Source organism: Poecilia latipinna, unplaced genomic scaffold, assembly GCF_001443285.1.
Source record: "Poecilia latipinna isolate Pla-1442-1.1 unplaced genomic scaffold, P_latipinna-1.0 Scaffold2692, whole genome shotgun sequence".
Classification (NCBI taxonomy): domain Eukaryota; kingdom Metazoa; phylum Chordata; class Actinopteri; order Cyprinodontiformes; family Poeciliidae; genus Poecilia; species Poecilia latipinna.
The window spans coordinates 24,733-45,967 of record NW_015115308.1 but is presented as its reverse complement, the minus strand read 5'-3'; the positions used below and the strand labels follow the sequence as shown (position 1 = coordinate 45,967).

Here is a 21,235-nt window from a genome sequence, read left to right as displayed (position 1 = left end):
TACACTTTCATNGTTATGTTGTGTTTTAATGTACAGCACTTTGTATCAGCTGTGGTTGTTTTAAAGTGCTTTATAAATAAAGTTGGTATGGTATTTTATGGAGATAAATGTGTGTTGTGAAATTATGTCTTTGTATGTTTAGCAGAAATTGCTGACTTTGTATTTAGATTATTTTTCTGTGTAAAGACACACTTAAGGTGCTTTACTTTGTAAAACTATTCACATGCCTTGAAAATTTCCACATCTTGTCATCTTACAATCACAAACTTCATTGTATTTTTTGCAATTTTATATGACTGATCAATACTAAGAAACTGGAGAAAAATAAATGGTTTTCAAATAAAGAAATATATAAAACCTTAGAAGTGTGCCCTGGATTTGTGTTCAGACACCCTTGGTCAATGCTTTTTGGAACTTATCTACCAATTTTATCTAGAGACTAAGATTTTAGTTTTTATCAATGTTTTAATAATCGTTTCAACTAGGATTGAATTGTAAGTAATTAATTTTAAATCTATCTTTATGGCAGGATTGAATACAGTGTACTGAACCGTACTGAATATTTTCAGTAGACAGCTTAAATTAATTTGAGCTGGAGGCTTTTTCTTTTTTAACAGAAGGTAATTTATTACATTAAATCTAATAATTTTAATATATTAAGTTTATACATTTAATACATGTATAAAAGTATTAAATTCGATGCAGGTGTTTCTATGGGCCCATTTAGGAGTAAAAATTACCGACAGAAGGGGGCAGCACAAACCAAACACGTAGCTTTAAGTCAACGGAACGTTTGAGCAATTCTCCGGTTTCCTACGGAGTTTTTTAATAACGGACCAAACCAGCGGGCGAAATGGAAGTGTAAGTTTGTCTTTATTATTTTAATTTATTTTGTCCACGTAGCCATTTGAGTTGCAATTATATGTTGCTGATCTTACAAACTAACGTTGTAGGAAAGTACGTTTTGGTTTCCGGTTAAATTCATCCTCAAGAAAACATTTAACAATTTTAATGCTAATTGCGCTGGTTTTAAATTACTGGTTCATTTGAGTCATTTGGGTTCGTGTTGTCAGATATTTAACTTTTTGCTGGCGGATTTAGAGTTGAATTTTAACACTAAGCTAAATTTACTCTAATTATAGCAAATTATAAGATAAAACAAATGGCCACTTATAATAAACATTCTCACTGATGAAATCGCATTTTTACATATGTTCTAAGTAAAGCTCAGTTTATTTAAAAAGCACCAAATTATGTAAAATAATGTCATTCCAATGCAAACTAATTGATATCCCTTATACAGAGTCCAGTTGGGTTTTATATTGATTTGGATCAATGAATCCAATTTATTCTAGAACGGTCCAATCACATGAACGGATTGTGGTCTCATGATTCACATATTAATATATTTGGTATAATGTTAAATGTAAAATGTTATTTATCTAAGGAAGTTCAGTTAAATATGTATTAAGTCATTTATTTAAAAGGCTTGAGGCGATGATAGAGAAAAAGCCACAAGTGCTTGTGCTAGCTTTGTTAGTTGCTTTGCTTAGAGGGGAAAAATCAGCTAAAAACAATACAATTCATTAGTACCATTGATTTATGTAAAACAAAGAGGGTGATAGATTTAATGATAACAGTAACCTCTTCAGTGGCTTTGTCCAGGAAGTAAAAAAAATAATAATCCTAGTTCTGGGAATTGGATGAAAAGTTACATAAAAGCAACGTCTAAAACGGAATCTGACTCTTCTCCATGTTTCTGTCTAAGCAGCTAAAGTAATTTAAACAAATATACAACACTTGTGCATTTAGTCAGAAAAACTTGAAGCATGAAATAAATGAACCGTTACGTGTTTGTGTCTTCTCAGGAAAAATGCAAATGCTGCCATGCTCAGCAACTATGAGGTGAGGCAGCATGTCCCTCCTAATACAACTTTGTTGTTGCTAATGCATCACATTGGTTTCTAAGTGGATTTTCTGTTTTCCTTCATGTTTTCTAGGTGTTCAAACTCCTCACAGACCTCAAGGAGCAGAGGAGAGATGCCGGGAAGAGCAAACACAGTGTTGGGCAGCAGAACCTCAATACTATCATGTATGAGGTAAGCACAAGCCTCTTTTTTCTTTTCTGTCATGTTTATTTATAAAAACCATGGCAGCAGCGTCCTCTGTCTTTTCTGTCAGACTCTTAAGTACCTGTCGAAGACGCCGTGCAGCAGACAAAGTCCTGAGATCGTCAAGGAGTTCCTCAGCTCTATGATGCATCACAAGCTCACAAAGTCAGTAAGCTCTGACAGAAGCCCTAAAATTTTTGCAGCCAGATTCTGTAGAGTTGATTAGATGCTTGCTCTCTTTTTAAGTCTGAATCTGATGTGTTTCCTTCCACCAGGGCAGAAAAACTGCAGCTGCTAAACCACCGACCACAGACTGCAGTGGAAATTCAGCTTGTAAGTATTTTTCACCATCACCATTAAAATCTGTGTAATAGCTTTACTTATATATTACTGATGCATTTTCATGGTGGCTCTGTCTGCCAAATCTGCTGCTGGTGTTTGACACCAAAACTCTTTGAGACTCTGCTCTTTTATTTCACAAAACATAATAATTTCAGAACTAAAAATAATTGGAAGTACATTTGAAATCATAATGGCTGTTGCCAGATAATGCCGGGACAAAGCAAGATGATTCATTAGCCAGTTTATGGACTTGGATAAATCATGGAAACTGGAGACTGGAAATACTTCCTAACAGCTTGATTTTTGTTTTCAGTTTGAAATCATAAACGTTTGAAGTCTTGTTTTAGGCTGAACAGGTGGAAAATTATGGAACAGGAAAATATGAATATGGGGGGAATATTTGTATTTACAGAGTTTATATCTCTAAATATTGTGTCCTGTCTTTTTGTGCCTTTTCTCCCTAGTATGCTTCCTTTTGTCCTTCTGCTTTCTCATATTTTCCTCATCTGTTTTTCCCCCCAGTCTTTTTTCCAGCTCTTTCCTTCCATGACTGTATTTTTATGTTCTTCCTTGTGTTCTTTCTTTTTATCCTTTCATCCCCATGTTGTTGACCTCATTCTTTCTGTACTTCCCCTATTCCAGGGGTCCTTCTTTTTCTTATATCTCTGGACTTCATTGCTTTCTTGTGATCTCCTTCTTCTTCTTCCTGTTTCCTTCTATCTACACTTCATTTTCTTCATTTTTTTACCTTTATTTTTAAAAATATTTTTACACAATTTTGGGTCTACAAATTGGTTTTCTGTAGAAAGTTAAAATCCCTCAAAACTGTAAGGTGTCATAAAAGGCCTGACTAAATGTGGCCTCCACTTTCTTGTGTTGAGATGGTGGAGGAAAGTGAAGAGCGGCTGTCGGAGGAGCAGATCGAGGAGCTCATCCAGAACGTGGCAGATGTCCTCCCAGGTGACCCGGAGCAGGAAAACGTAGCTGCGGCTGCTGATGCGGAGATGGATGAAGGCGGAGAACAGTCGTGACACGGTGACTTCCATGTGAAGAACTGGTTACGTGGCTAAACACGTTGCAGAACTGTTTACACAAAGACAGGATGCACAGAGACTACAAGACTGCAGTTAAGAGCTGAGTTGGTAATATGGTAATGAAAACAGTTTGGACCAAAACATGCTCACTTTCTCACAGAAGAGATGAATCTCTTTAAGATATCAATATTGCACAGAGAAGTGCTCTCAAAAGGGGAGGAGATCTTCAGTTTTATGTGTCATATAACATTTATGTAGCCTGCAGCCTTAAACATACATTAAATAATTTTGTTCCAATCCAAAAGCACAATATTCATTTTACTTTAATATTGATGGTAGATGGAACCTTATTGTATCTCTTGCTTTCCTGTCAAGCTTCAGCTTCAGACTTGGCATAGTTTGTGTTTTGCTGCTGTTCTCTTGCAGCAGAAGTAGGATGTTCAGGTTGCAAGTGTGAAGGTTTCTGTTTTTTTGCCTTCATGTTTGCATATCAAGTCAGTTTCCTGTTCTTACTCAGCTCCTTAAAGAGCTGGCATACAAATGTAGAGTAAAGAGTAGACTCATGACAAAGAAGAAAAGCAGAGAGAGGACATGAGTCTACAACTTAAAATAGAAAACATCTTTGTGTAAAGCTAGAGAAACTGTAAGCTTCACATGTAAGACAAGAAGAGCTTTTGTTTGTCATTGCATCCCATCAAAATCTCTTAACACAACTTCAACCTCTCCTTCATAGTGACATATCCGTTTTCCTTATTTCAGCAAGAAAATAGCTCTTGAAACTTTTCAGCTGACTGCATGATTGCCTTATTTTTATAGCTTCGCCTTGGACTAAGATGTTTCGTTTGGTTGTGATAATTTGATCAGCCTGTCTGTAGAATAAAGCCTTGAAAAAATAGAGAACGGTTGAAGCACCTACAAATTTTGAAATTCCTAAAACAGCTATTTAGAAAACTTAGAGATTATTTGTTTTGTTTTTGGCTCATTAAACCTAAAATACTAATAAAAAATGTAATTTTTCAAATAACAAATATGAATTTTGATTTTTCTTTTCTGAAAGAAATTAAACTATAAAGGTGTGCGGAAAGTGTTGCTATAATTTTATGTTATATTGCAGTAAAATTAACCCACAGTGAAAAACATGCTGCAGCTCTCTAATGATGAGATTTGTACATTTATTGTTTTACTTCCCTTACTTACCATTGTGCTCACTGTTCATGGTGGCAAAATGTGGTTGAGTCCTCTTCCAACCTTTGTCATATTAAACAGTTTAATTATTTCTCTTATTGTGCTTCTGAACCAGTTCTCTTTTCTGTTTAATAACAATGACCTTTTATGCCACATTTCTACCCTTGGTAAACAGAAAGTCATAAATTTCTTAAGAAAAGTCCCTGGATATGCCCATAAACTAAAATAAAAACGAATAAATATGCTTCAGCTACATTTCTTTTTATAAAACTTGTTTATGCAAAGACTAAGATGGGAATAAAGGTTTTCAAATTTCAACATGTTGAAATTTGACATCACAGGAGTATTCTTATTGGAGTTCTTTTAGGTTTCAGGTTTCGTTCAAGACTGATAAGAAGTGAGTCTCTCACCATTCAGGCATCATGTTTCTTCTATTCATTTCTTTTAAATGTACTGCCGTATGCAGTACAAGTAAAGCACAGAGGAAAAGAAGCTAGTCGTGTTTGCCACTTGAAACCAAGGGTTTAGCCTGATTTGACCTCATTAAGCCCGCTTAAACCTTTCAACATTCCACGGGACACAAATAAGAAGACAAAAAGAGAAATACGGAGACAACTCTTCAGAAAGGTCAGTGGCAGAAAACAAGAGCTCCACTTGAGAAAAAGAGAGAAAAATATTTCACTGAAGGCTGCTGTTTCTAGTGCCTTGCAGTTATTTGTACTCCTTGTTCACAGATTGTCGCTTCACTAGATTTTATTATTTTATGTTAAGAGAAGCACAAATGAGTTTGTGGAAGGAAAATGGTGCATTTTTTTTTGTTTGTTTTACCAAAAAATTTAAAAAGCGTGGAATGCTATTATGTTTAGCACCATTAGTCATTAGGGATGCATCTATTTTGGGGTATGCTTACTTTATTTTTTCCAAGTTGCTGGATTTACGTCAGACTGGATGGACTTTGACTGGACTATCATAACATAAACATGGTTTGGTGTAAAGCATTTTTTTGTAGCTTTATATTATACCGCTTCAGTGTACTTCCCAGTGATATACATTGATATTTGTGAATAAATACATGCTTTTACAAGGCATTGTTTGTTGTATGTTTTTGGGAAATATTAAGTTGGTGAAACTTATATCGTCCAGAAATCACAACACATTTCAGAGTTTATCTAAGCATCTTTTGTTTTTCATTTGTTTTTTTAAAATGTGTGACATTTAATACAATTTCCTGTTTTCTTCACAGTATTTTGTGGTTGTGGTGACTCAGTAGAACTCACACATGTATTGATACAACCTTGAGTTGCAAAACCTTTCATTTCTCTGGATTTAGGTCATAATGAAGGCAGGAAACAGCACCACAGCAGTGGCAACGCTGCTCAGAGTTTACAGACTGGAATGCACACGGTTAATAGATTGGCTGCAGCTTATGTAATCCCAGTAGTATAAAACTATTTCATACTCAGTCTCAGTGCATTAACATAAAGCAGCAGTAATGTGTTATTGACTTTATGTTCTCTTGGCTGGGTCCAGCCATTTTGTCTTTTTGACAGCATAGGTCTACCACCAGTTGTATATCTGTAAATATTATGATGCATAGTTATTGTCATCCAGTGTTAATAAAAAGGGCACTATTTTATTATTTTATGTGAAACACTTTTTCTGTTATCTATGCCTCTCATTATTTATCTAAGAAGTGCTTACTTGATGTCTTATTTACTGTGCTTTCACAACGTTGCTTAAATGTTTTGGTAACACTTGGCCTTCTATAGAGGGCTTTAATTCTTCAAGAAGATGTAACTTTAGAGCAAACCAAAAATCTGTTGCTAATGAAAAGATGGTTAAATTAAACGTGGCGGCTTTAACCTCCAGTAAATCCCTCACTGTGATTAAATTTCCCCGGTGGGCTTTCGCTGAAAGCAAACCAATCGATGTGGTAAAGTAATTTTAGTCTCTAGTGGTAGAAAAAATTGAGCTGTCAAAGAAGCGGAATACCCCTTTAACGCTTCCACCAATCACAGACAGTGTTACAATCCAGCTTTAGCGGTTACCCAATCAGAGGCGAGTTCTCTCTGCTTCGTGTCACTCGTGTCGACGGTACGTCTTTTTTTTTTCTCCTTTTCAACGGTAAAAGGCTTCTCGACTTCTCTGTGAAAGTTACGCCGGGATAAGCAGCGAAACATCGAGTTATTCTCTCATTTAATGCCAACATGTTGTCAATATCACTGCTGTGACGTGGAGCAGCTAATAACCGAGAAAGGAAAAACGGGGAAATTCTCGTGAGGACAACCGCCGTGTGTATCGGGCGTTTTTTTTTTTTTTTTTTTAGATCAAGGTCCTTGTCCGTTTCCTCGAATTTTCGGCAGTTTCACGGACGTTGGTGAGTTGACATGTTTATTAATTTTAAACCGCCGTTGGCTTCAGACAGAATGAGTTTCTTCACAGCAAGTAGAGGAGGTTAAATGGCGCAGAGAGAGGTGGGTTTGCAGGCAGGTCGTTCACCTGGCTCTTTGCTGAATTTTTTAGAGACGCAGTTAAGGGGGTTTTTAACCAGGCCAGATGTGTGTAGCTGCTGGGCCTGGGGCTCTGGTTCCGGGGATCGTTTAATTTAAAACTTGCACGCTTCTTCAAATCGCCATTGACACATCTTACTGTCAGCATCTGTTTTAAAACAAAAGTCCTCCATGTCTCAGCAGCAGATGTTTCTATAGTCGTCTGAATTTAAATGCGAAACCTGCAAACACCAGACTTACGGGAAGGAAGGAAAATAGACTGAAAGGATGCAAGAAACCGATTGAAAAAAAGGAAGAGAGAAAAAATTATTGTGATGTTAAAACAAAGATTGTTGCAAGTGGGTGTTTGATGAGAAGAAGGAAGCAGAACAGAGTGTGGGAAAGAAGAAGTGTTGTAAGGAAAGAATGCAGAAAGGAAGGAAAATGACTATTTTAGGGAAAAATGGTGGGAGGAAGCTTTGTAGAAAACAAAATGGGATTGAAGAAAACGATAATGACAAAAGAATTAACAAGGTATGAACATATCACATATGTGTATTAGATGGTAGGGATTGATTACAGATCCCTGTATTTATCACGTTGACATTGGAATATTTTCCATACTTCATTTTAGTTCTCCATACTTACCCAATTATAGAAAAAACTGATCTGATCCTATAATTTTCCACTTTTCAAAACTGCATAGGATTCCTTTGTTTATTAAGATGTGTATGTGACAGGATCATAATTGGGGAAGAAAAAAACTGTTTTTATAATGAAAAAACAGCATGGCCTTTATATGGATTGGTTTATTCTCGAATAAATTCTGATAAATAGTGCTGTTGGACACACACACAAAAAAGAAAATACAAATGGTTTAATAAACTATATAAGCATCTATGGAAGAAAACTAAAAAAGGATGTAAATACGGGATTTTTTACTCTTACAATGCTCAGTACATGTCTACATCTAAACATGTACAGAGCATGCAAACATGCCTTTGCTCTGACAAAACCCCCACATTTTTTCTTTATTTATGCATCTATCAAGCTGCAGATTTAATCTTGCTGCACTCTGCAGTTGCACAGACTGCTATGATTAAAAAAATATATTTATGTTCTTAGCCTTTAACTCATACCGATGAAAGGAAATTTAAAGGGTTGTTCTGCCCATTCGAACGTTGGCAGGAAGTCGGCTCTTCTAGTTCTTAGTTCCTGTTTTCTTAAAATTGTTTACCATCCACAACTTGCCCCATTACCTGTTTGCAACCTGTGATCCCAAGTCATCAGTTTGTTTAACTGATCTTGTTTATTGGTCTTTAGTGATCAGACGACTTTGTGGCTTTTTTGAAGCCTGTTTGTGCACATTGTACTTGCTCACAATCGTTACACTTTACAGAAACCCTTTTCCTATTGTGTTACTCCAGTTGGGTGTAGTTTTGTGTGCTTTATTTAGCTTTAAGATACATTTCTGAAGAGCAATTATGTGCAAGCAACTTGTGCAAAATAGCCTCTGTAGTTAAATTGTTTATAACTTAATTAATTTTTATTTAAAGTATTTTATAGGACAGAAAATGATTGATTTTAAGTGAAATTCAGTAAGGAAAAAAATCATTTAAAACTTGCCAAGCAAATCCATGTTAGTTACATTAAATAAAAGTAAAAAAAAAAAAGCATTAAAAACTCCAAGGGCTCATAAGGCCTCACCTTGAGCCTCATCCAGATGTTTTCTGTTTTTGATTTTCTTTTTAGGCAGCACAGGGACGTTTAGCTCCACGTGGCATCCAGATGTTAGACTCTCACCACTTTCCGTCTGAAAAAGATGGCAGATAAACTAACTCCTGACTTGCTTTAGCAAAATATTTTCCATGCTAGTAGGGGGAAGTGGATTATATCAAGAAATGTTCCGTACACACTGCAGAAATGAAATGGAGAAGTTGCAGGATGTCTTACTCTGTAAATAGTAACTTGATCTAAAACTGGCATTGCTGAGTGTTTGAGTTTGACAGAATTTGTCAGTGAGAAGGAAAACATGACGGATTTGTAATTGGTAGCTTTGGACGTGTCGCGGCCTGCCGCAGTGAACTTTGATATGGCTCGACAGCCAGAGGCAGCAAAATAGCAGCTTTAAGAAAACTAAAATCCTAGCTTCATTTCAGCCCCTCAGAGACGATGTTCCAGCGTTTCTGCCAAATCAACAGTTTCCACAACTCCCTGCTAGTGGGTAATAACTTACTCATGCTTTGGCTATGTTTTAGAGCTTTTTATTAGAATTGTAAATTGGGTAATTAAACCTACTGGATTACTCAGAAGGCTGTGAAACTCATCCTGAGGTAATCTTTGTCACACTGTAAAGTCTTGATAAAACTATTCCAACTCATAGTGTAAAATCTGTGTGTGTGTGTGTGTGTGTGTGTGTTTTAGGTTGGAGTCATGGCTAGGCGACGTGGCTGACTGGTCGGCGGCAGGTTTGGGTCCTGCAGTCGGAGAATGCGCCATGACGGCTGTGGAGGATTGAGGAAGAATCCCAGCCTGCAACTTCTTCAGCTTCACTTCCACTCATCTCTGTTGGACTCTTCTCTGTTGATCTAATTATGTCTAAATGACTCCGGTTAAATTTTAAGACGTGGATTCTCTCACATCAGAATCCATCTACACCACCCAAGTTTTATTTTATGTGCTCCTGATTTCCAAAAAAAGACCCCAACAGCCATGCGAGGCAGAACCAACATGCTGCTGGGCTGCGTGCTCCTCTGCTCCGCCTCCCTGCTCTACCTGGGCATGAACAGTATAGACTGCCCTCGGAAAAGCCACCGCTACCACTGGATGGAGCTCAACATGGCCTCAGGCAATCAGAGTCTGCCGCACTTCCCGGAGGACACGCCCCTCATCTTCATCGGGGGTTTTCCTCGGAGCGGCACCACGCTAATGCGCGTGATGCTGGACGCGCACAGCGCCGTTCGGTGCGGCGAGGAGACCAGGGTGATCCCTCGCCTCCTGGCTATGAGGGCCACCTGGAGTCGCTCCGTCAGGGAGAGGATACGCCTGGACGAGGCCGGCGTCACTGACCAGGTGTTGGACGCAGCAGTGCGAGCCTTTCTGTTGGAAGTGAGTGGTTCGTCTGAAACGAGAGCGCCTCAAACACCCTTGTGTCCGTAAACATATTAGATTACAAGATTAGCTCAGCACAACGTCGATGTGTTGAAAGAGTTGTAGACTTTTTTTAGCTATGTGAAAATGTGGCTTTTAAAAAAGGGGCAGTATCATGTAAAATCAATGTTTTTTTTAAGTTACAGCATGTTCCAATGTTATTCCCTTATCTAAAACATACCTGGAGTATTGACTTGATTCTTTCATGCATGTCTAAGAAATCCTTTAATCTCCATGGCAACCATTCAGCTGTGCAAAACGCCTGATTGGACTTAGCTCCACCTTCAAGTTGCAGCTCCTCGTGGGAGTAAATCTAGCTAGCATAGTTACTTGGTTATGCTATAAAACAGCACTATGCGCCTGTAAAACGCATAGTACTGCCTCTTTAAATCTCAGCCTTAGTGCCTTAGTGTTTGGCCCAGCTTCAGTCTGACGTTGCAAAATCTCTCCATCTCTCTCAGCTTTGCACAACTTTGCCACTGAGTTGTGCAAAGCTGATTGAGTCAGTCAGGCCGTAACAGAGAGTATCTTTGGACCTATGTTTGTAGTATTTCCACAGATTCCAAAATTTATTTTAATTCTGGATTTTATCAGCACCTTTCTAACACATTTAATGGTTTAGGTTAATTGGTTCTGTTATAGCTCAGGCTGTGGTTAGGATCATTGCCCTGCTGGAACATGAAGCTGCTCTGTAATCTCAAGTTTTACAGATTTCCATTTCCTCCAGCTGTAGGAGAAAATAGTTTGGCAAGTGACTGTGGATGTATTTAAACAGTGCTGATATTTGTGGGAGGTTAGTTTGAAGATAGTTACTTTATTGTAGGGTTGTAGTTAAATCTCCTGGCTGTATTGAATCGTATTGCGTGTGTGCGCTGCAGGTGATAGTCGGCCATGGAGAGCCTGCACCTCGTCTTTGCAACAAGGACCCATTTGCGTTGAAGTCCCTGTCTTATTTGGCACGCATCTTCCCCAAAGCCAAGTTTGTCCTCATGCTGAGAGACGGACGGGCAACCGTCCACTCCATGATATCTCGTAAGGTAAGCTTGTTTTCTTCCTTGTTTATTTTCACTGGGGCTGGAAAACTTCTTGTATGGCTTCTATTTTGCAGGCTCATATTTCCAAGCTGGCACATCACAAATTTGTGCTGATGCTGCGCTCTCTGTGGGGATGTTAGTGGTTAGAGGGGGAGAGTGAAACAACGTTAGCCATGTTTTCTCACAGCAAAGCAGAATCTTTAGTGAAAGGTTTTTTTACTTTATGTTTTTTATTATTGACTGCTTGTCTCAGGTGACCATCTCGGGGTTCGACCTGAGCAGCTACAGAGACTGTCTGACCAAGTGGAGCAGCGCAGTGGAGGCCATGTTCAGCCAGTGCCAGGCAGTGGGGGAAGCGCGATGTTTACCTGTCCGATACGAGCAGCTGGTTCTCCACCCCGAGCAGGAAATGAGGAACTTGCTTAATTTCCTGGAGCTGCAGTGGGACGCCTCGGTGCTGCACCACGAAGAGCTGATTGGGAAGGCTGGTGGCGTTTCGCTGTCCAGGTGAGTGTTTGACACGTTAATGCAACAAACTCTGACATGTCTCATCATGCAAGTATGTTCTGTTTGACCATGAATATTTCACTTAGAACCATATTCTCTCGTGAATTAAATAGTCTTGAAATGTAGTTTTGCATAAAAAGTGCTTCACTTCTGGTGTGGGCACGCAAGCAAAAGTTTCAGAGGCAGATATCTCCAAACCTCAACCTAAAATAAGTTTTAAAAAACAGCCCAGAAGCTGTTTGCACATCATTGATGAGCTTCTTGTGAGAAGTTGTGTGTAGACGCGTGAAATGGCCTTAAAAGTCTTAAACTTGTGGAGAAAAATCTAAAAATAGGAGTTGCTAATTAGTGACTCTGTAAGTCTCGGACGTGTCTAAAAGAACAAGGGTAGCCACATTTTAAAGACAACAGGTCTTTCATTTTCTGTAACAAGGAAAGTCAAGATAAATAACCGGCTGTGGGACTGAGTGGGAGAAACAGGATTGTTTATACTCACATTTTCATGGAGTACTTTTCCCGCAGTGTACAAATTTTAAAGTACCAAATTAGAATAAGGCAGCTGTTTCCTCTTCTTCATGCAGCTGTGGGACATTTCTGCTTTCTGGGATTAACTATTTCAACCTGGTTTAATATATATATTTTTTCCAGCTTTTTAAATCTTTTGTCATTTTACATTTCAAAATAAATCATTCAAAGCTCCTGAACTGAATGTGATTTTTACTACGGCTATTTTTACATGGACCCACATTACACATTTATCTTGACTTTAATTTTTATTTTTGAGAAAGCATAGAAACTCATATTTTCTTTATGATTTAAATTCCCACACGTGTCAGTCTAAGCAGTTCATTGGAATCTCCTCAGACTAACTGGACTTTGCTGGGGGGGGGGGGTATTATTATTGTAAGAAGCTGAAATACATTTCACTTTCACAAGAAACACAAGATTGAAATAAGTGCATCTCATTTAATAAATTATAAACTTAAATACAATAAATTATTCATTTTTTAAGAGCTAAAACTTAGGTTTATGTGACCAATATTATCAAATTTCACTACAAGTAGCCATCTTTTGTTGTGTAACAGTGCTTTAAGTGCTACTTACTTAAAAAAAAATAAAGGTTTATATATTAAAAAGTTTTTAAAAAGCACTTCTGATCTTAGGTTTTATTATCAGATGTGTGTGAAGAAGTCAGAACATAACTCAGTAACTTCCTTTACTTTTAGTTTCTGTTATAAACTGTTTTCCATGTAACCTCATCGGTCTCCCACATTTTGTGGAAGTGTCTCCACATGTCTGCAACAAAGCTCCTGTCTCTTTGAGGTTTGCAGTCATTTGTTTATGCAAAGCTATTAGGATCACACACCACCATATTTTAATCAGATTGAGCTTTTTCTCTGTAATACCTCAGTTCTTTCCTGTTTCAGCTTATCTTTTGTGGCTTTGTTTGGAATTACGATTCCATGTGTCATAACCCAGTTTGGACCAAGCTTAGCTTTGCCACAAAAAAATGATCCTTTCTTTTGCATCTTTGGTTTGATAAATCACAGTAATAACACATTACATGCATCACTGATGCAGGTTGTGTCAGCTGCTATCTATTTGTAGAGTGATTGATTTTGGTGGAGAATGATGACCCATCAGTAACTAATAACCACTGAGGTTTCATGCTTAGGCATTATGTTACAATATTTAGGTTGTAAAAAATGTTCAAACATATATTTATGTGGGTTTGGTTTTAGAGAATTGCTTTGAATTAAAATGCAGCTGAGGTTGGGAGGGAGATTTGTATCCGACTTGAGCCGCCGTGTTGCCAGAGTTTTCTTCTAAAGCAGCCTAACCTCTCGGGGTCAAGCGCAGCTTGGCGACCTCCCCCAGCAGACTTGATTTGTGCTGCTTTGTTCACTTGTTGTTATTCAAGCGGAGCATCTTTCTGCTGGGCAGCCGTTCAGGGGATTTGGTGGGAATCTGGCTGCCGTACCATGCTAAGCCCAAATCTGTTATTTAAAGGACTTAGGCTGCATTCAGGGGGAATTAGCTCTCTTATTTTTCTTTACTTATGCAACATTTACTCACACAGATGTTTCATAATCTTTCACAAAGATGTTACAAAATAAACCTGTTTTTTGCTCTTATTTTTGACGTGTGCATCAATTTAGATGCACACATTACATTGAAATTACTTGGAAAGTGAAATTCCATGTTGTTTATGGGTTTTATTAGTTACATTTTTTTATTCCTTCTCACCTTTCTTTTTTGTTCTTTAACACGTGTCCATTTTTTTAGCTAACTATTGATTTTTTTTCTATTACTTCCTGTTTGATTTGAGTTACTACTTTGACTTTACAAATCTTTAAAAAATAAATTTTGCAGATGTTGTTAAAAAGCGTGTCCAGTTTTTTTCTCTTTATCTGGTTTATTTTACCTTTCAGGTCAGCTCACCTGATGGGCAAACACAACCTCACCTGAGTGTGTGAACAAAGCTGTTCTCTTTTTTTCTTTTTTTTGTTCATCTAACACGTGTAGTTTTATTTGGCCAACTATTGATTTTTACTCTTGAAAGGGTTTACCATTTTTTCTTTTACGTCCTGTTTGGTTTGAACTTTTTTATGTTTGGAGACGCTGTTAAAAAGTGTGTTCAGTTTTTCTCTCCTCATCTGGTTAGTTTCACCAAGCTGATGGCCAAGTGTGTGTGTGTGTGTGTGTGTGTGTGTGTGTGTGTGTGTGTGTGTGTGTGAGGACAGGGTTGAACGCTCCACAGACCAGGTGGTGAAGCCAGTGAACACTGAGGCCCTCTCTAAGTGGGTGGGAAACATTCCCAGCAATGTGATCGATGACATGGCCGAAATCGCCCCGATGCTCGCTCGCCTGGGCTACAATCCGCACGCCAACCCCCCTGATTACACAAAAGCGGATCCCATCACGTCTCCTTTTAACCACTTACAGGTAAGGGACGGGAGCATTTTGTTTTTATTTTTAAATGTTATTTTCTTTCCATAAATGATTTTAACTCTAAAATTTCTTTAATAGCCATGACTTCAAAGGATTGTTGGTTTGTTTCTTTTTAAAAGTAGACTTTTCTTCTATTTGTGTTATTTATTTATACTAATATATGTGTTTCTTGGTGATTCTTTTGAAACGTTACAATTTGACTTGTTACAGTAAAGTAATAAATCAATTTATCGCAAGGTAAATTAAAATTAGCTCAATAATTTCCATTTGGATGATTATGAAACATCATTTTATTTGTTGTTTCTGTTTTGTTGATTTATTTTGGACATGTAAAATGTCTCCAGTGTTAAATATTCATTAGAGTTTAAAGTTTATTGATCTTTGAATCTTTAATGATTATACCATTGCCAGTATATTACTTGAAAGTGGTCTCAATATTATTGTTTATTGCAATAAATTCTAGGACAATTTATAGAGCTAATGTTGAGTTTAGATCTTTTACCTTTACTGTCATATTATTTGGAAAATGAACAGTCTTCTTTGGTCAAAACCAGCTTTGAGGACAATCTTCTCTAAAATGAATTGAATTTCTGCTGTTGAAGAAGCAGCATGACTCTGACAGCCGCATGTTTTCTTGTCTTTTTCTGTACATTTCTTTTCACGTGAGTGAGAAATGTTTCTGTTCTTCCCTCAGAGAGAGAAAACGGCAGCAGACCCTCCTCATCCCAGTTAAAGATGGCGGCTCTCTGCCGCCTTACGGACACACCTTGAACAGACTTTTATTGCAGCCGTTATCTCGCCTCACAGGGAGGACTGCAGCGTTGCGATTACATTACATTCTTCTTGAGACTCGTTTACAGTTTCCAAGCTTGAAGACTGGTATTGGATTAATTTGCGTTTTAAATGTCAACTCTTCACAGTGAACTGTTTTCCACAGATTCTTGACACATCCCATCACCTCCTACCCGACAGTGTTTCAACTTTTCTCCCAAGTTCATCGCAATGTGAATGTGTATTAAGACCAATAAACTCACTACGAGCTCAGTCAGTGGTTGTCAAGCATAATGACTGTATATATTTTTCAAAATGTACTTTTATTTTCTTAATAAATTATTTTGGTTGAATGTTCATCAGGCATTTTTTGATGGTTTATTACAAGACAAACATCTTTGTACACAGCATCATACTATTTTTTTCTGTCCATAGCGCCCTCTTGTGGTGCTTTAACAACACAGCACCTTTGACTTCCAGATAAAGAAAAATGAGTGGCAGAAAGCTCAACAGAAATTACTTCTTTGTGCTGTTACGTTTCACCGTGAGCCACTTAGACCTGCACAGGTATCTGAATATTATGGACAGTGGATGGGAGCAAAGCGAGGTTCGTGTTTGGCTCTTCTGTTGGCATTTTCTGAGCCCAGATGCTCCTGCTGCTCGATACGTCGGCTGAAGAATCCTCTGAACTACAGCTGATCATGTCGAGGAAACATCTGGAGAACTGAGAGAAGCACAATGAGGGGAGAAACTGTACAGACAGTAAAGATGGTACAACACAATTTACCTCTAGTAGGAAAAAAAAAACATTTCAAGACATGAACAATGATTGGGTTTAGTAAGATTTTAAATATAATCCAGGAGAAAATATGGTGGGAAGGTTGGGTTATAAAGCAAAATCCACCAAAACTTTGAATATAACAGAGCACTGTTCATTTGTTTGATGAAGAACAAGTTTCCAATAGAGATTCTCCTGTTGAACTGCTGTAGGAAATTCTTGAACCAAAATAAGTTAAAAGTATTTAAATATTATTTCCTCTAAGACCTCTGTTTAGTAGCTTGGTTTATTTATGATCCAAACTAACCCAGGTAAAGTTCTGTGTTTAACATTAACTCTACACCTTACCCCTCTCTACTGTAAACTACGGTGATGGCAGCACCATGCTGTGGAGCTGCTCAGAGTGGATGGAAATATTAATGTAGCTAAAAACAGAACAGAGCACCTAAACACAATTTCCACTGTGGAACATGGGAGTAGCGGCATTATACTGTGAGTATGCCAAAACCAATGTTCCAGTTTCCTTCCATTAAGTTTTATAGCCAAATGTATGGAGCTAAATTGGGGCCATAAAGCTAGTTCTAAAGAAAAATAATCTGAAACTTAAAAAAACAAAGATTTTGAATCTCAGAAGCAGCTTTGAACACTTTTTACAGTTCAGACTTTTTTCTCAGTTTCAAACTCTTTCAATTTCAAAATAATTTTTCAGTTTCACATCTTATTTTTTCCAAATTTAAATACATTTTTCAGTTTCAAACTCAATTTCAAATTAATTTTTCAATTTCAAATGTTTTTTTTTCAATTTTAAATCTTACTTTTTTCTCTTAAATATTTTTTTCCATTTCAAACTTTTTTTCAGTTTCAAAATAATCTTTTAGTTTCAAATCTTTATTTTCAGTTTTAAAAGTTATTTTCCAGTTTCAGATCTTTTTTTTTAATTTGATTTTTTTGCTTCAAATCTTTTTGTTCAGTTTCAATTTCTTTTCTTTTTTTCTTTTGTGCAAACATTATGGCCCCAGTTTAGCTCCATACAAAGCACCCAACACTGGTAGTTGTGCTCGCCTACCTGGTTGTTGAGCAGCACACATATGACCGGATTGAGAACGGTGCTGGTCTTCGCCAGCAGGGCGGGAATCAAAGCGGCTGCAGGCGGCACCGCTCCTGGCCGTCCGAACGAGGCAAGCATCGCAACAACGCCGTATGGAGTCCAGCACAGCAGGTAGCCTGTCACCATGGCGACCACCATCAGGAGGATCCGACCCTCGACCTGCGACTTGTTGAAGCCGGCCGCCTGGAGACACACGAGGCTGGTGAATTGAAGGAAAGGTCGACTCGTCACACAGAGGTTAAAGGTCAAGTTCTAAGCAGACCTGTCTCGTCACGCCTTTGATCGCCAGCAAGATCCGGCCGTAGCAGAAGAACATGAGCAGCAGAGGCAGGAGGAGGCAGAAGACGAACAAGCAGACGATGTAGGAGCGAGCCGTGACGGAGCGGCGCCGCCATTGGACCGAGCAGACGGTGCCGGGACCCTCCGGCCCGTAACTGCTAAGAGATGGGTATGTTAGGAACCAAAAAATAGATCTGAAAATCCATTAGACAGTTTTTTTTATTTGTATTTAGTTTAATCAAACATAATCTGTCTCTAAACCTGTCGCAATTACAAGTTTTGCTGGGCGATAAATTGCTATTACGATAAACCGTAATGTTGTTTTGATATAATGTCCAAGTCATGTGGTGTAAAGTGAGAACAGCTGGGTTAAAAACAGCGATGATACAGACCTACTCCAGCCCAGCAGTGGCGGTAAAGTCCAGGCCAGTGAGTAGAGCCAGGAAAACGCTACGGAGAGTCTGGCTCTGCGATAATGTGAGGAGCTGAGCTGGGAGCCGCTGAGCAGCATGGTGTACCGCTCAAAAGACAGCAGAGAGAGAGACACCAGAGAAACGACCCCTGGCAGGCAGACACACAGTGGAGAAATCCATTAGCAATATGAGAACAAAGCCACACAATAACAGGAAGTTGGGAAATTTGACTACTCTTCCACATTTTAATCAAAAATAGTAATTTAGATGAAAAATATTGCAATTTAAATATGTGGCGAACAGATAACAGAATCGCTCTTGGACAACTCAATAAATAGGCTAATCTTTATCCAGCCATTTTCAGTATGACATAAAAACATACTCTTTTTTCATACTGTGGCTTAAAAATTAAGTTAATTTGTTATATGTTGTCAAATTAATTAATTATGTTGCAGTGAATGGTCCTAAATTGACCATTCACTGCAATATATATATATTAAGTAATTTTCTAGTGCAAATATCTCAGTACACTTCAAAGTATTTTACAAGTATTTTTAATCAAAATGTAGGATTCAATAATTCCTTAATATTGATAAGAACTACTAATTATAAGTGACATAATCTACCTTTGGAACACTTTCTAATGAATAAGTGACTTAAATTTCTTGCTGAAATGTCCCTTTAAAGTTAGTTTTGTCCTGTTTAAAGTGTACTAAGATATTTGCAAAAGAAACTAGACCAAAAATATTGATAAGATTTTGTGTTTTTGCAGTGTAGGACGTTTCCAAAAAATAGTTAATTGTGCAGGTCATAGCTGTATGATCCCACAGGATGTAAAAACTTCCAGTTACCGAAGAGCGCGTTGGAGAAGCCGTACCACCGGCACCCGTAGGACCCGGTCAGCCACCTGCCGCGCACGCTGGCCGCGAAGCTGAGCGGAGTCCCGAAGAGGCAGACCAGCATGTCGCTGACGCTGATGTTGACCAGGAGCAGGTTGGCTGGAGTCCGCAGCCCGGGGTAGCGAGAGAAAACCAGGAGCAACAGGAAGTTGCCGAGGATGCCCAGGACCAGGATGAACCCGAGGGCAACGGCAACCGAGGTGTGAGCCGCCCGGCTGAGAGAGGAGTCCGACCCGGGTGGGTTCTGCTGCCCGCCGCTGAGGTTACTGTTCTGCTGCTGAGTGTGGATCATCATGGCACTTAAAAAGACTTAAACAGAAAAATAAACTGTATTCTCTAAAGAAAATTAACATATAATGGTGCTATTCAGCCGTAGCATAAAACACACTGAGCTGAAAAATGATGAGGATGAAGGGAGGGACAAAACTTCAGAGCTGCTGCCAGTCCTTACTGTCCCACTTTTTTATGCAATTTACTCAATTAATCCAATCCAACATTTATATAAATGTGTGCTAAAATCAACTCTATGCTAACAAGAAAGGGAATGAGGAAAAATAGTAGCTCTTTCTTTATCAAAAACATGTTTTTAATTGTTCTTGATGCAATATTGCACAGCAGATTGGAGACCTCAATAAATGAGCCAACTCGTCCATTATGCAAGTTTTGGCTGACTCATAGGGAAGGCCAAGAATGCTCACACCCATGAGCCAAGATGCTGAGGCATTTGACTAATAAATGATCACACTGCGCTTTTTGTCTCATGAAACTCTTTGCTAACTAGAGTAGATTAAATAAATACTTAAAGTTCCCTGAAATTAACCGTGTGTGTGCATGTTTTCCTTTTCTTCTGATAGTAAAAAATGTTTTTCAATGCACCTAAAATCTATTAAACAGTCATTATGTGAAAGCCAACCATGGTCCAGGAAGCAGTAAACGGGGCACCATTTTTCCACAGGAAAAAGGAAGAGTCTATTCATTCGACTGGACATGCAAATAAGAGATGCTTTTTACAGGTCCAGGTCCAAAGGAACAGAGCCTGCTAGTGAGCAAACCAAGAACCAGAATAATATAATATGGTGATGAAAAAAAAAGATAATTTGTATCTCCTATTAAAAAAGAAAAAATATTATAGAAATGTGGCTCACTTATTTTTTCTTTACTTGAGGATTGATCAAAAAATATTTGTCTCTAATTCAAAAATGTGAAGCTTTTCAGTGTGGTTACCTCCACTCAAGTTCATTTTCTTTAAAAATGGATCATCCCCTAATGGCTTTCAACCTAATAATAGCATCTCAAGTAATTAATGAAGGTGATGAACAGCTCACTGGGGAAAAAGGCTATTTTGGAGCTCTGCACCTTTTAGGAACTTAACATTAACCATGGGATAATATTCCAGATGCTGGATTCTTTATGTATTTCATTGGTCATAAAATATTTAATATACTTTCCTTTTTTGGTGGTTATTAACTTACAGAATAAATTGAAATTGGTGGCTGCATCTAAGAAAACAGGATTTGTGTTTTTCCTTTTTGTGGCATAGATAAATTATTTAGGGCACAATTGACAATTTACTATTTTATTATCTGGTGGTCATCCCCTGAAAGTAAAACAAGCAAAGTAGGATTAGGATTTCCTTTACACTATGTTTTCCTAAACTCCTGCACTCTAGTAATGTCAGAACAGTTCTTGGATATTCAAATTCAATAATATTTTATTGATCCCAAAGGGAAATTAAATGTTGTGACTCGTATTCAAATTCTTCAAAGAGTTATTGTAGATAGTAATGGCTGTTGGCAGGAAAGATCTCTTGCAGCAGTCTGTATTACAGTGAATATGAAGAAGCCTCTGACTGAAGACACATATAATGCAGGTCACTATCTTACTATTCAAAATATAAAAATTCTCTAAATTCTGGGGGAGGATAAAACTGTAGTGCAGTCCTGGAAAAAAGATTGTGAAATCATCCCTCAGTCATATTGACTGCAAATGGATAAAAACGATAAAAAGTACGCCCTAACACCCACCATTATTGCTCATATCAAAACCACTACTGCTTATTATAAACACAAAATTTGTGTAATTTGTAATTGCTTGGAGTAGAACATTCTCAAAATATAAAATAGACTTGAAGAAAAACAATAATATGACAATAACAACTGTTCTATTGTTATTGTCATAAATAA

The 21,235-nt window shown here is 37.9% G+C and overlaps 3 protein-coding genes across 5 annotated transcripts; 2 read left to right on the top strand and 1 right to left on the bottom strand.

Annotated features, from left to right (window-relative positions):
• The first annotated feature begins 788 nt into the window (after positions 1–788).
• crcp (calcitonin gene-related peptide-receptor component protein) lies at positions 789–5,756 on the top strand. Its single transcript, XM_015020966.1, has 6 exons — positions 789–861; positions 1,869–1,905; positions 2,001–2,099; positions 2,182–2,276; positions 2,387–2,444; positions 3,335–5,756. The coding sequence occupies exons 1-6, from the start codon at positions 854–856 to the stop codon at positions 3,482–3,484; spliced, it is 447 nt and encodes a 148-aa protein (XP_014876452.1). The 5' UTR covers positions 789–853; the 3' UTR covers positions 3,485–5,756.
• A 1,018-nt stretch (positions 5,757–6,774) lies between these two features.
• tpst1l (tyrosylprotein sulfotransferase 1, like) lies at positions 6,775–15,932 on the top strand. 3 transcript variants are annotated; one of them, XM_015020963.1, is made up of 6 exons: positions 6,775–7,049; positions 9,586–10,269; positions 11,190–11,348; positions 11,599–11,852; positions 14,597–14,798; positions 15,499–15,932. In XM_015020963.1, exons 2-6 carry the CDS (start codon positions 9,874–9,876, stop codon positions 15,535–15,537), a joined length of 1,050 nt encoding a protein of 349 aa, XP_014876449.1. In that variant the 5' UTR covers positions 6,775–7,049; positions 9,586–9,873; the 3' UTR covers positions 15,538–15,932. The 3 variants fall into 3 exon arrangements, with proteins under 3 accessions (XP_014876449.1, XP_014876451.1, XP_014876450.1); XM_015020965.1 differs by lacking the exon at positions 6,775–7,049 and adding an exon at positions 7,122–7,146; XM_015020964.1 differs by lacking the exon at positions 6,775–7,049 and adding an exon at positions 9,037–9,117.
• Positions 15,889–20,089, bottom strand: LOC106938796 (pinopsin-like). Its single transcript, XM_015020962.1, has 5 exons — positions 19,005–20,089; positions 18,133–18,301; positions 17,724–17,895; positions 17,420–17,644; positions 15,889–16,299 (listed from the first exon to the last, which is right to left on the bottom strand). Exons 1-5 carry the CDS (start codon positions 19,345–19,347, stop codon positions 16,129–16,131), a joined length of 1,080 nt encoding a protein of 359 aa, XP_014876448.1. The 5' UTR covers positions 19,348–20,089; the 3' UTR covers positions 15,889–16,128.
• Positions 20,090–21,235: the final 1,146 nt, after the last annotated feature.

Bases quoted from the DNA above. Each gene is read 5' to 3' on its own strand.
- crcp (XM_015020966.1), top strand. The intron at 1,906-2,000 runs GTGAGGCAGCAT...CATGTTTTCTAG, and splicing joins CCATGCTCAGCAACTATGAG to GTGTTCAAACTCCTCACAGA. The intron at 2,100-2,181 runs GTAAGCACAAGC...CTTTTCTGTCAG, and splicing joins TCAATACTATCATGTATGAG to ACTCTTAAGTACCTGTCGAA.
- tpst1l (XM_015020963.1), top strand. From the start codon at position 9,874: ATGCGAGGCAGAACCAACATGCTGCTGGGCTGCGTGCTCCTCTGCTCC. The intron at 11,349-11,598 runs GTAAGCTTGTTT...TGCTTGTCTCAG, and splicing joins ACTCCATGATATCTCGTAAG to GTGACCATCTCGGGGTTCGA. The intron at 11,853-14,596 runs GTGAGTGTTTGA...GTGTGAGGACAG, and splicing joins GGTGGCGTTTCGCTGTCCAG to GGTTGAACGCTCCACAGACC.
- LOC106938796 (XM_015020962.1), bottom strand. From the start codon at position 19,347: ATGATGATCCACACTCAGCAGCAGAACAGTAACCTCAGCGGCGGGCAG. The intron at 18,302-19,004 runs GTAACTGGAAGT...TCTGCCTGCCAG, and splicing joins CTTCTCCAACGCGCTCTTCG to GGGTCGTTTCTCTGGTGTCT. The intron at 16,300-17,419 runs GTAGGCGAGCAC...TGCTTCTCTCAG, and splicing joins GTGTGCTGCTCAACAACCAG to TTCTCCAGATGTTTCCTCGA.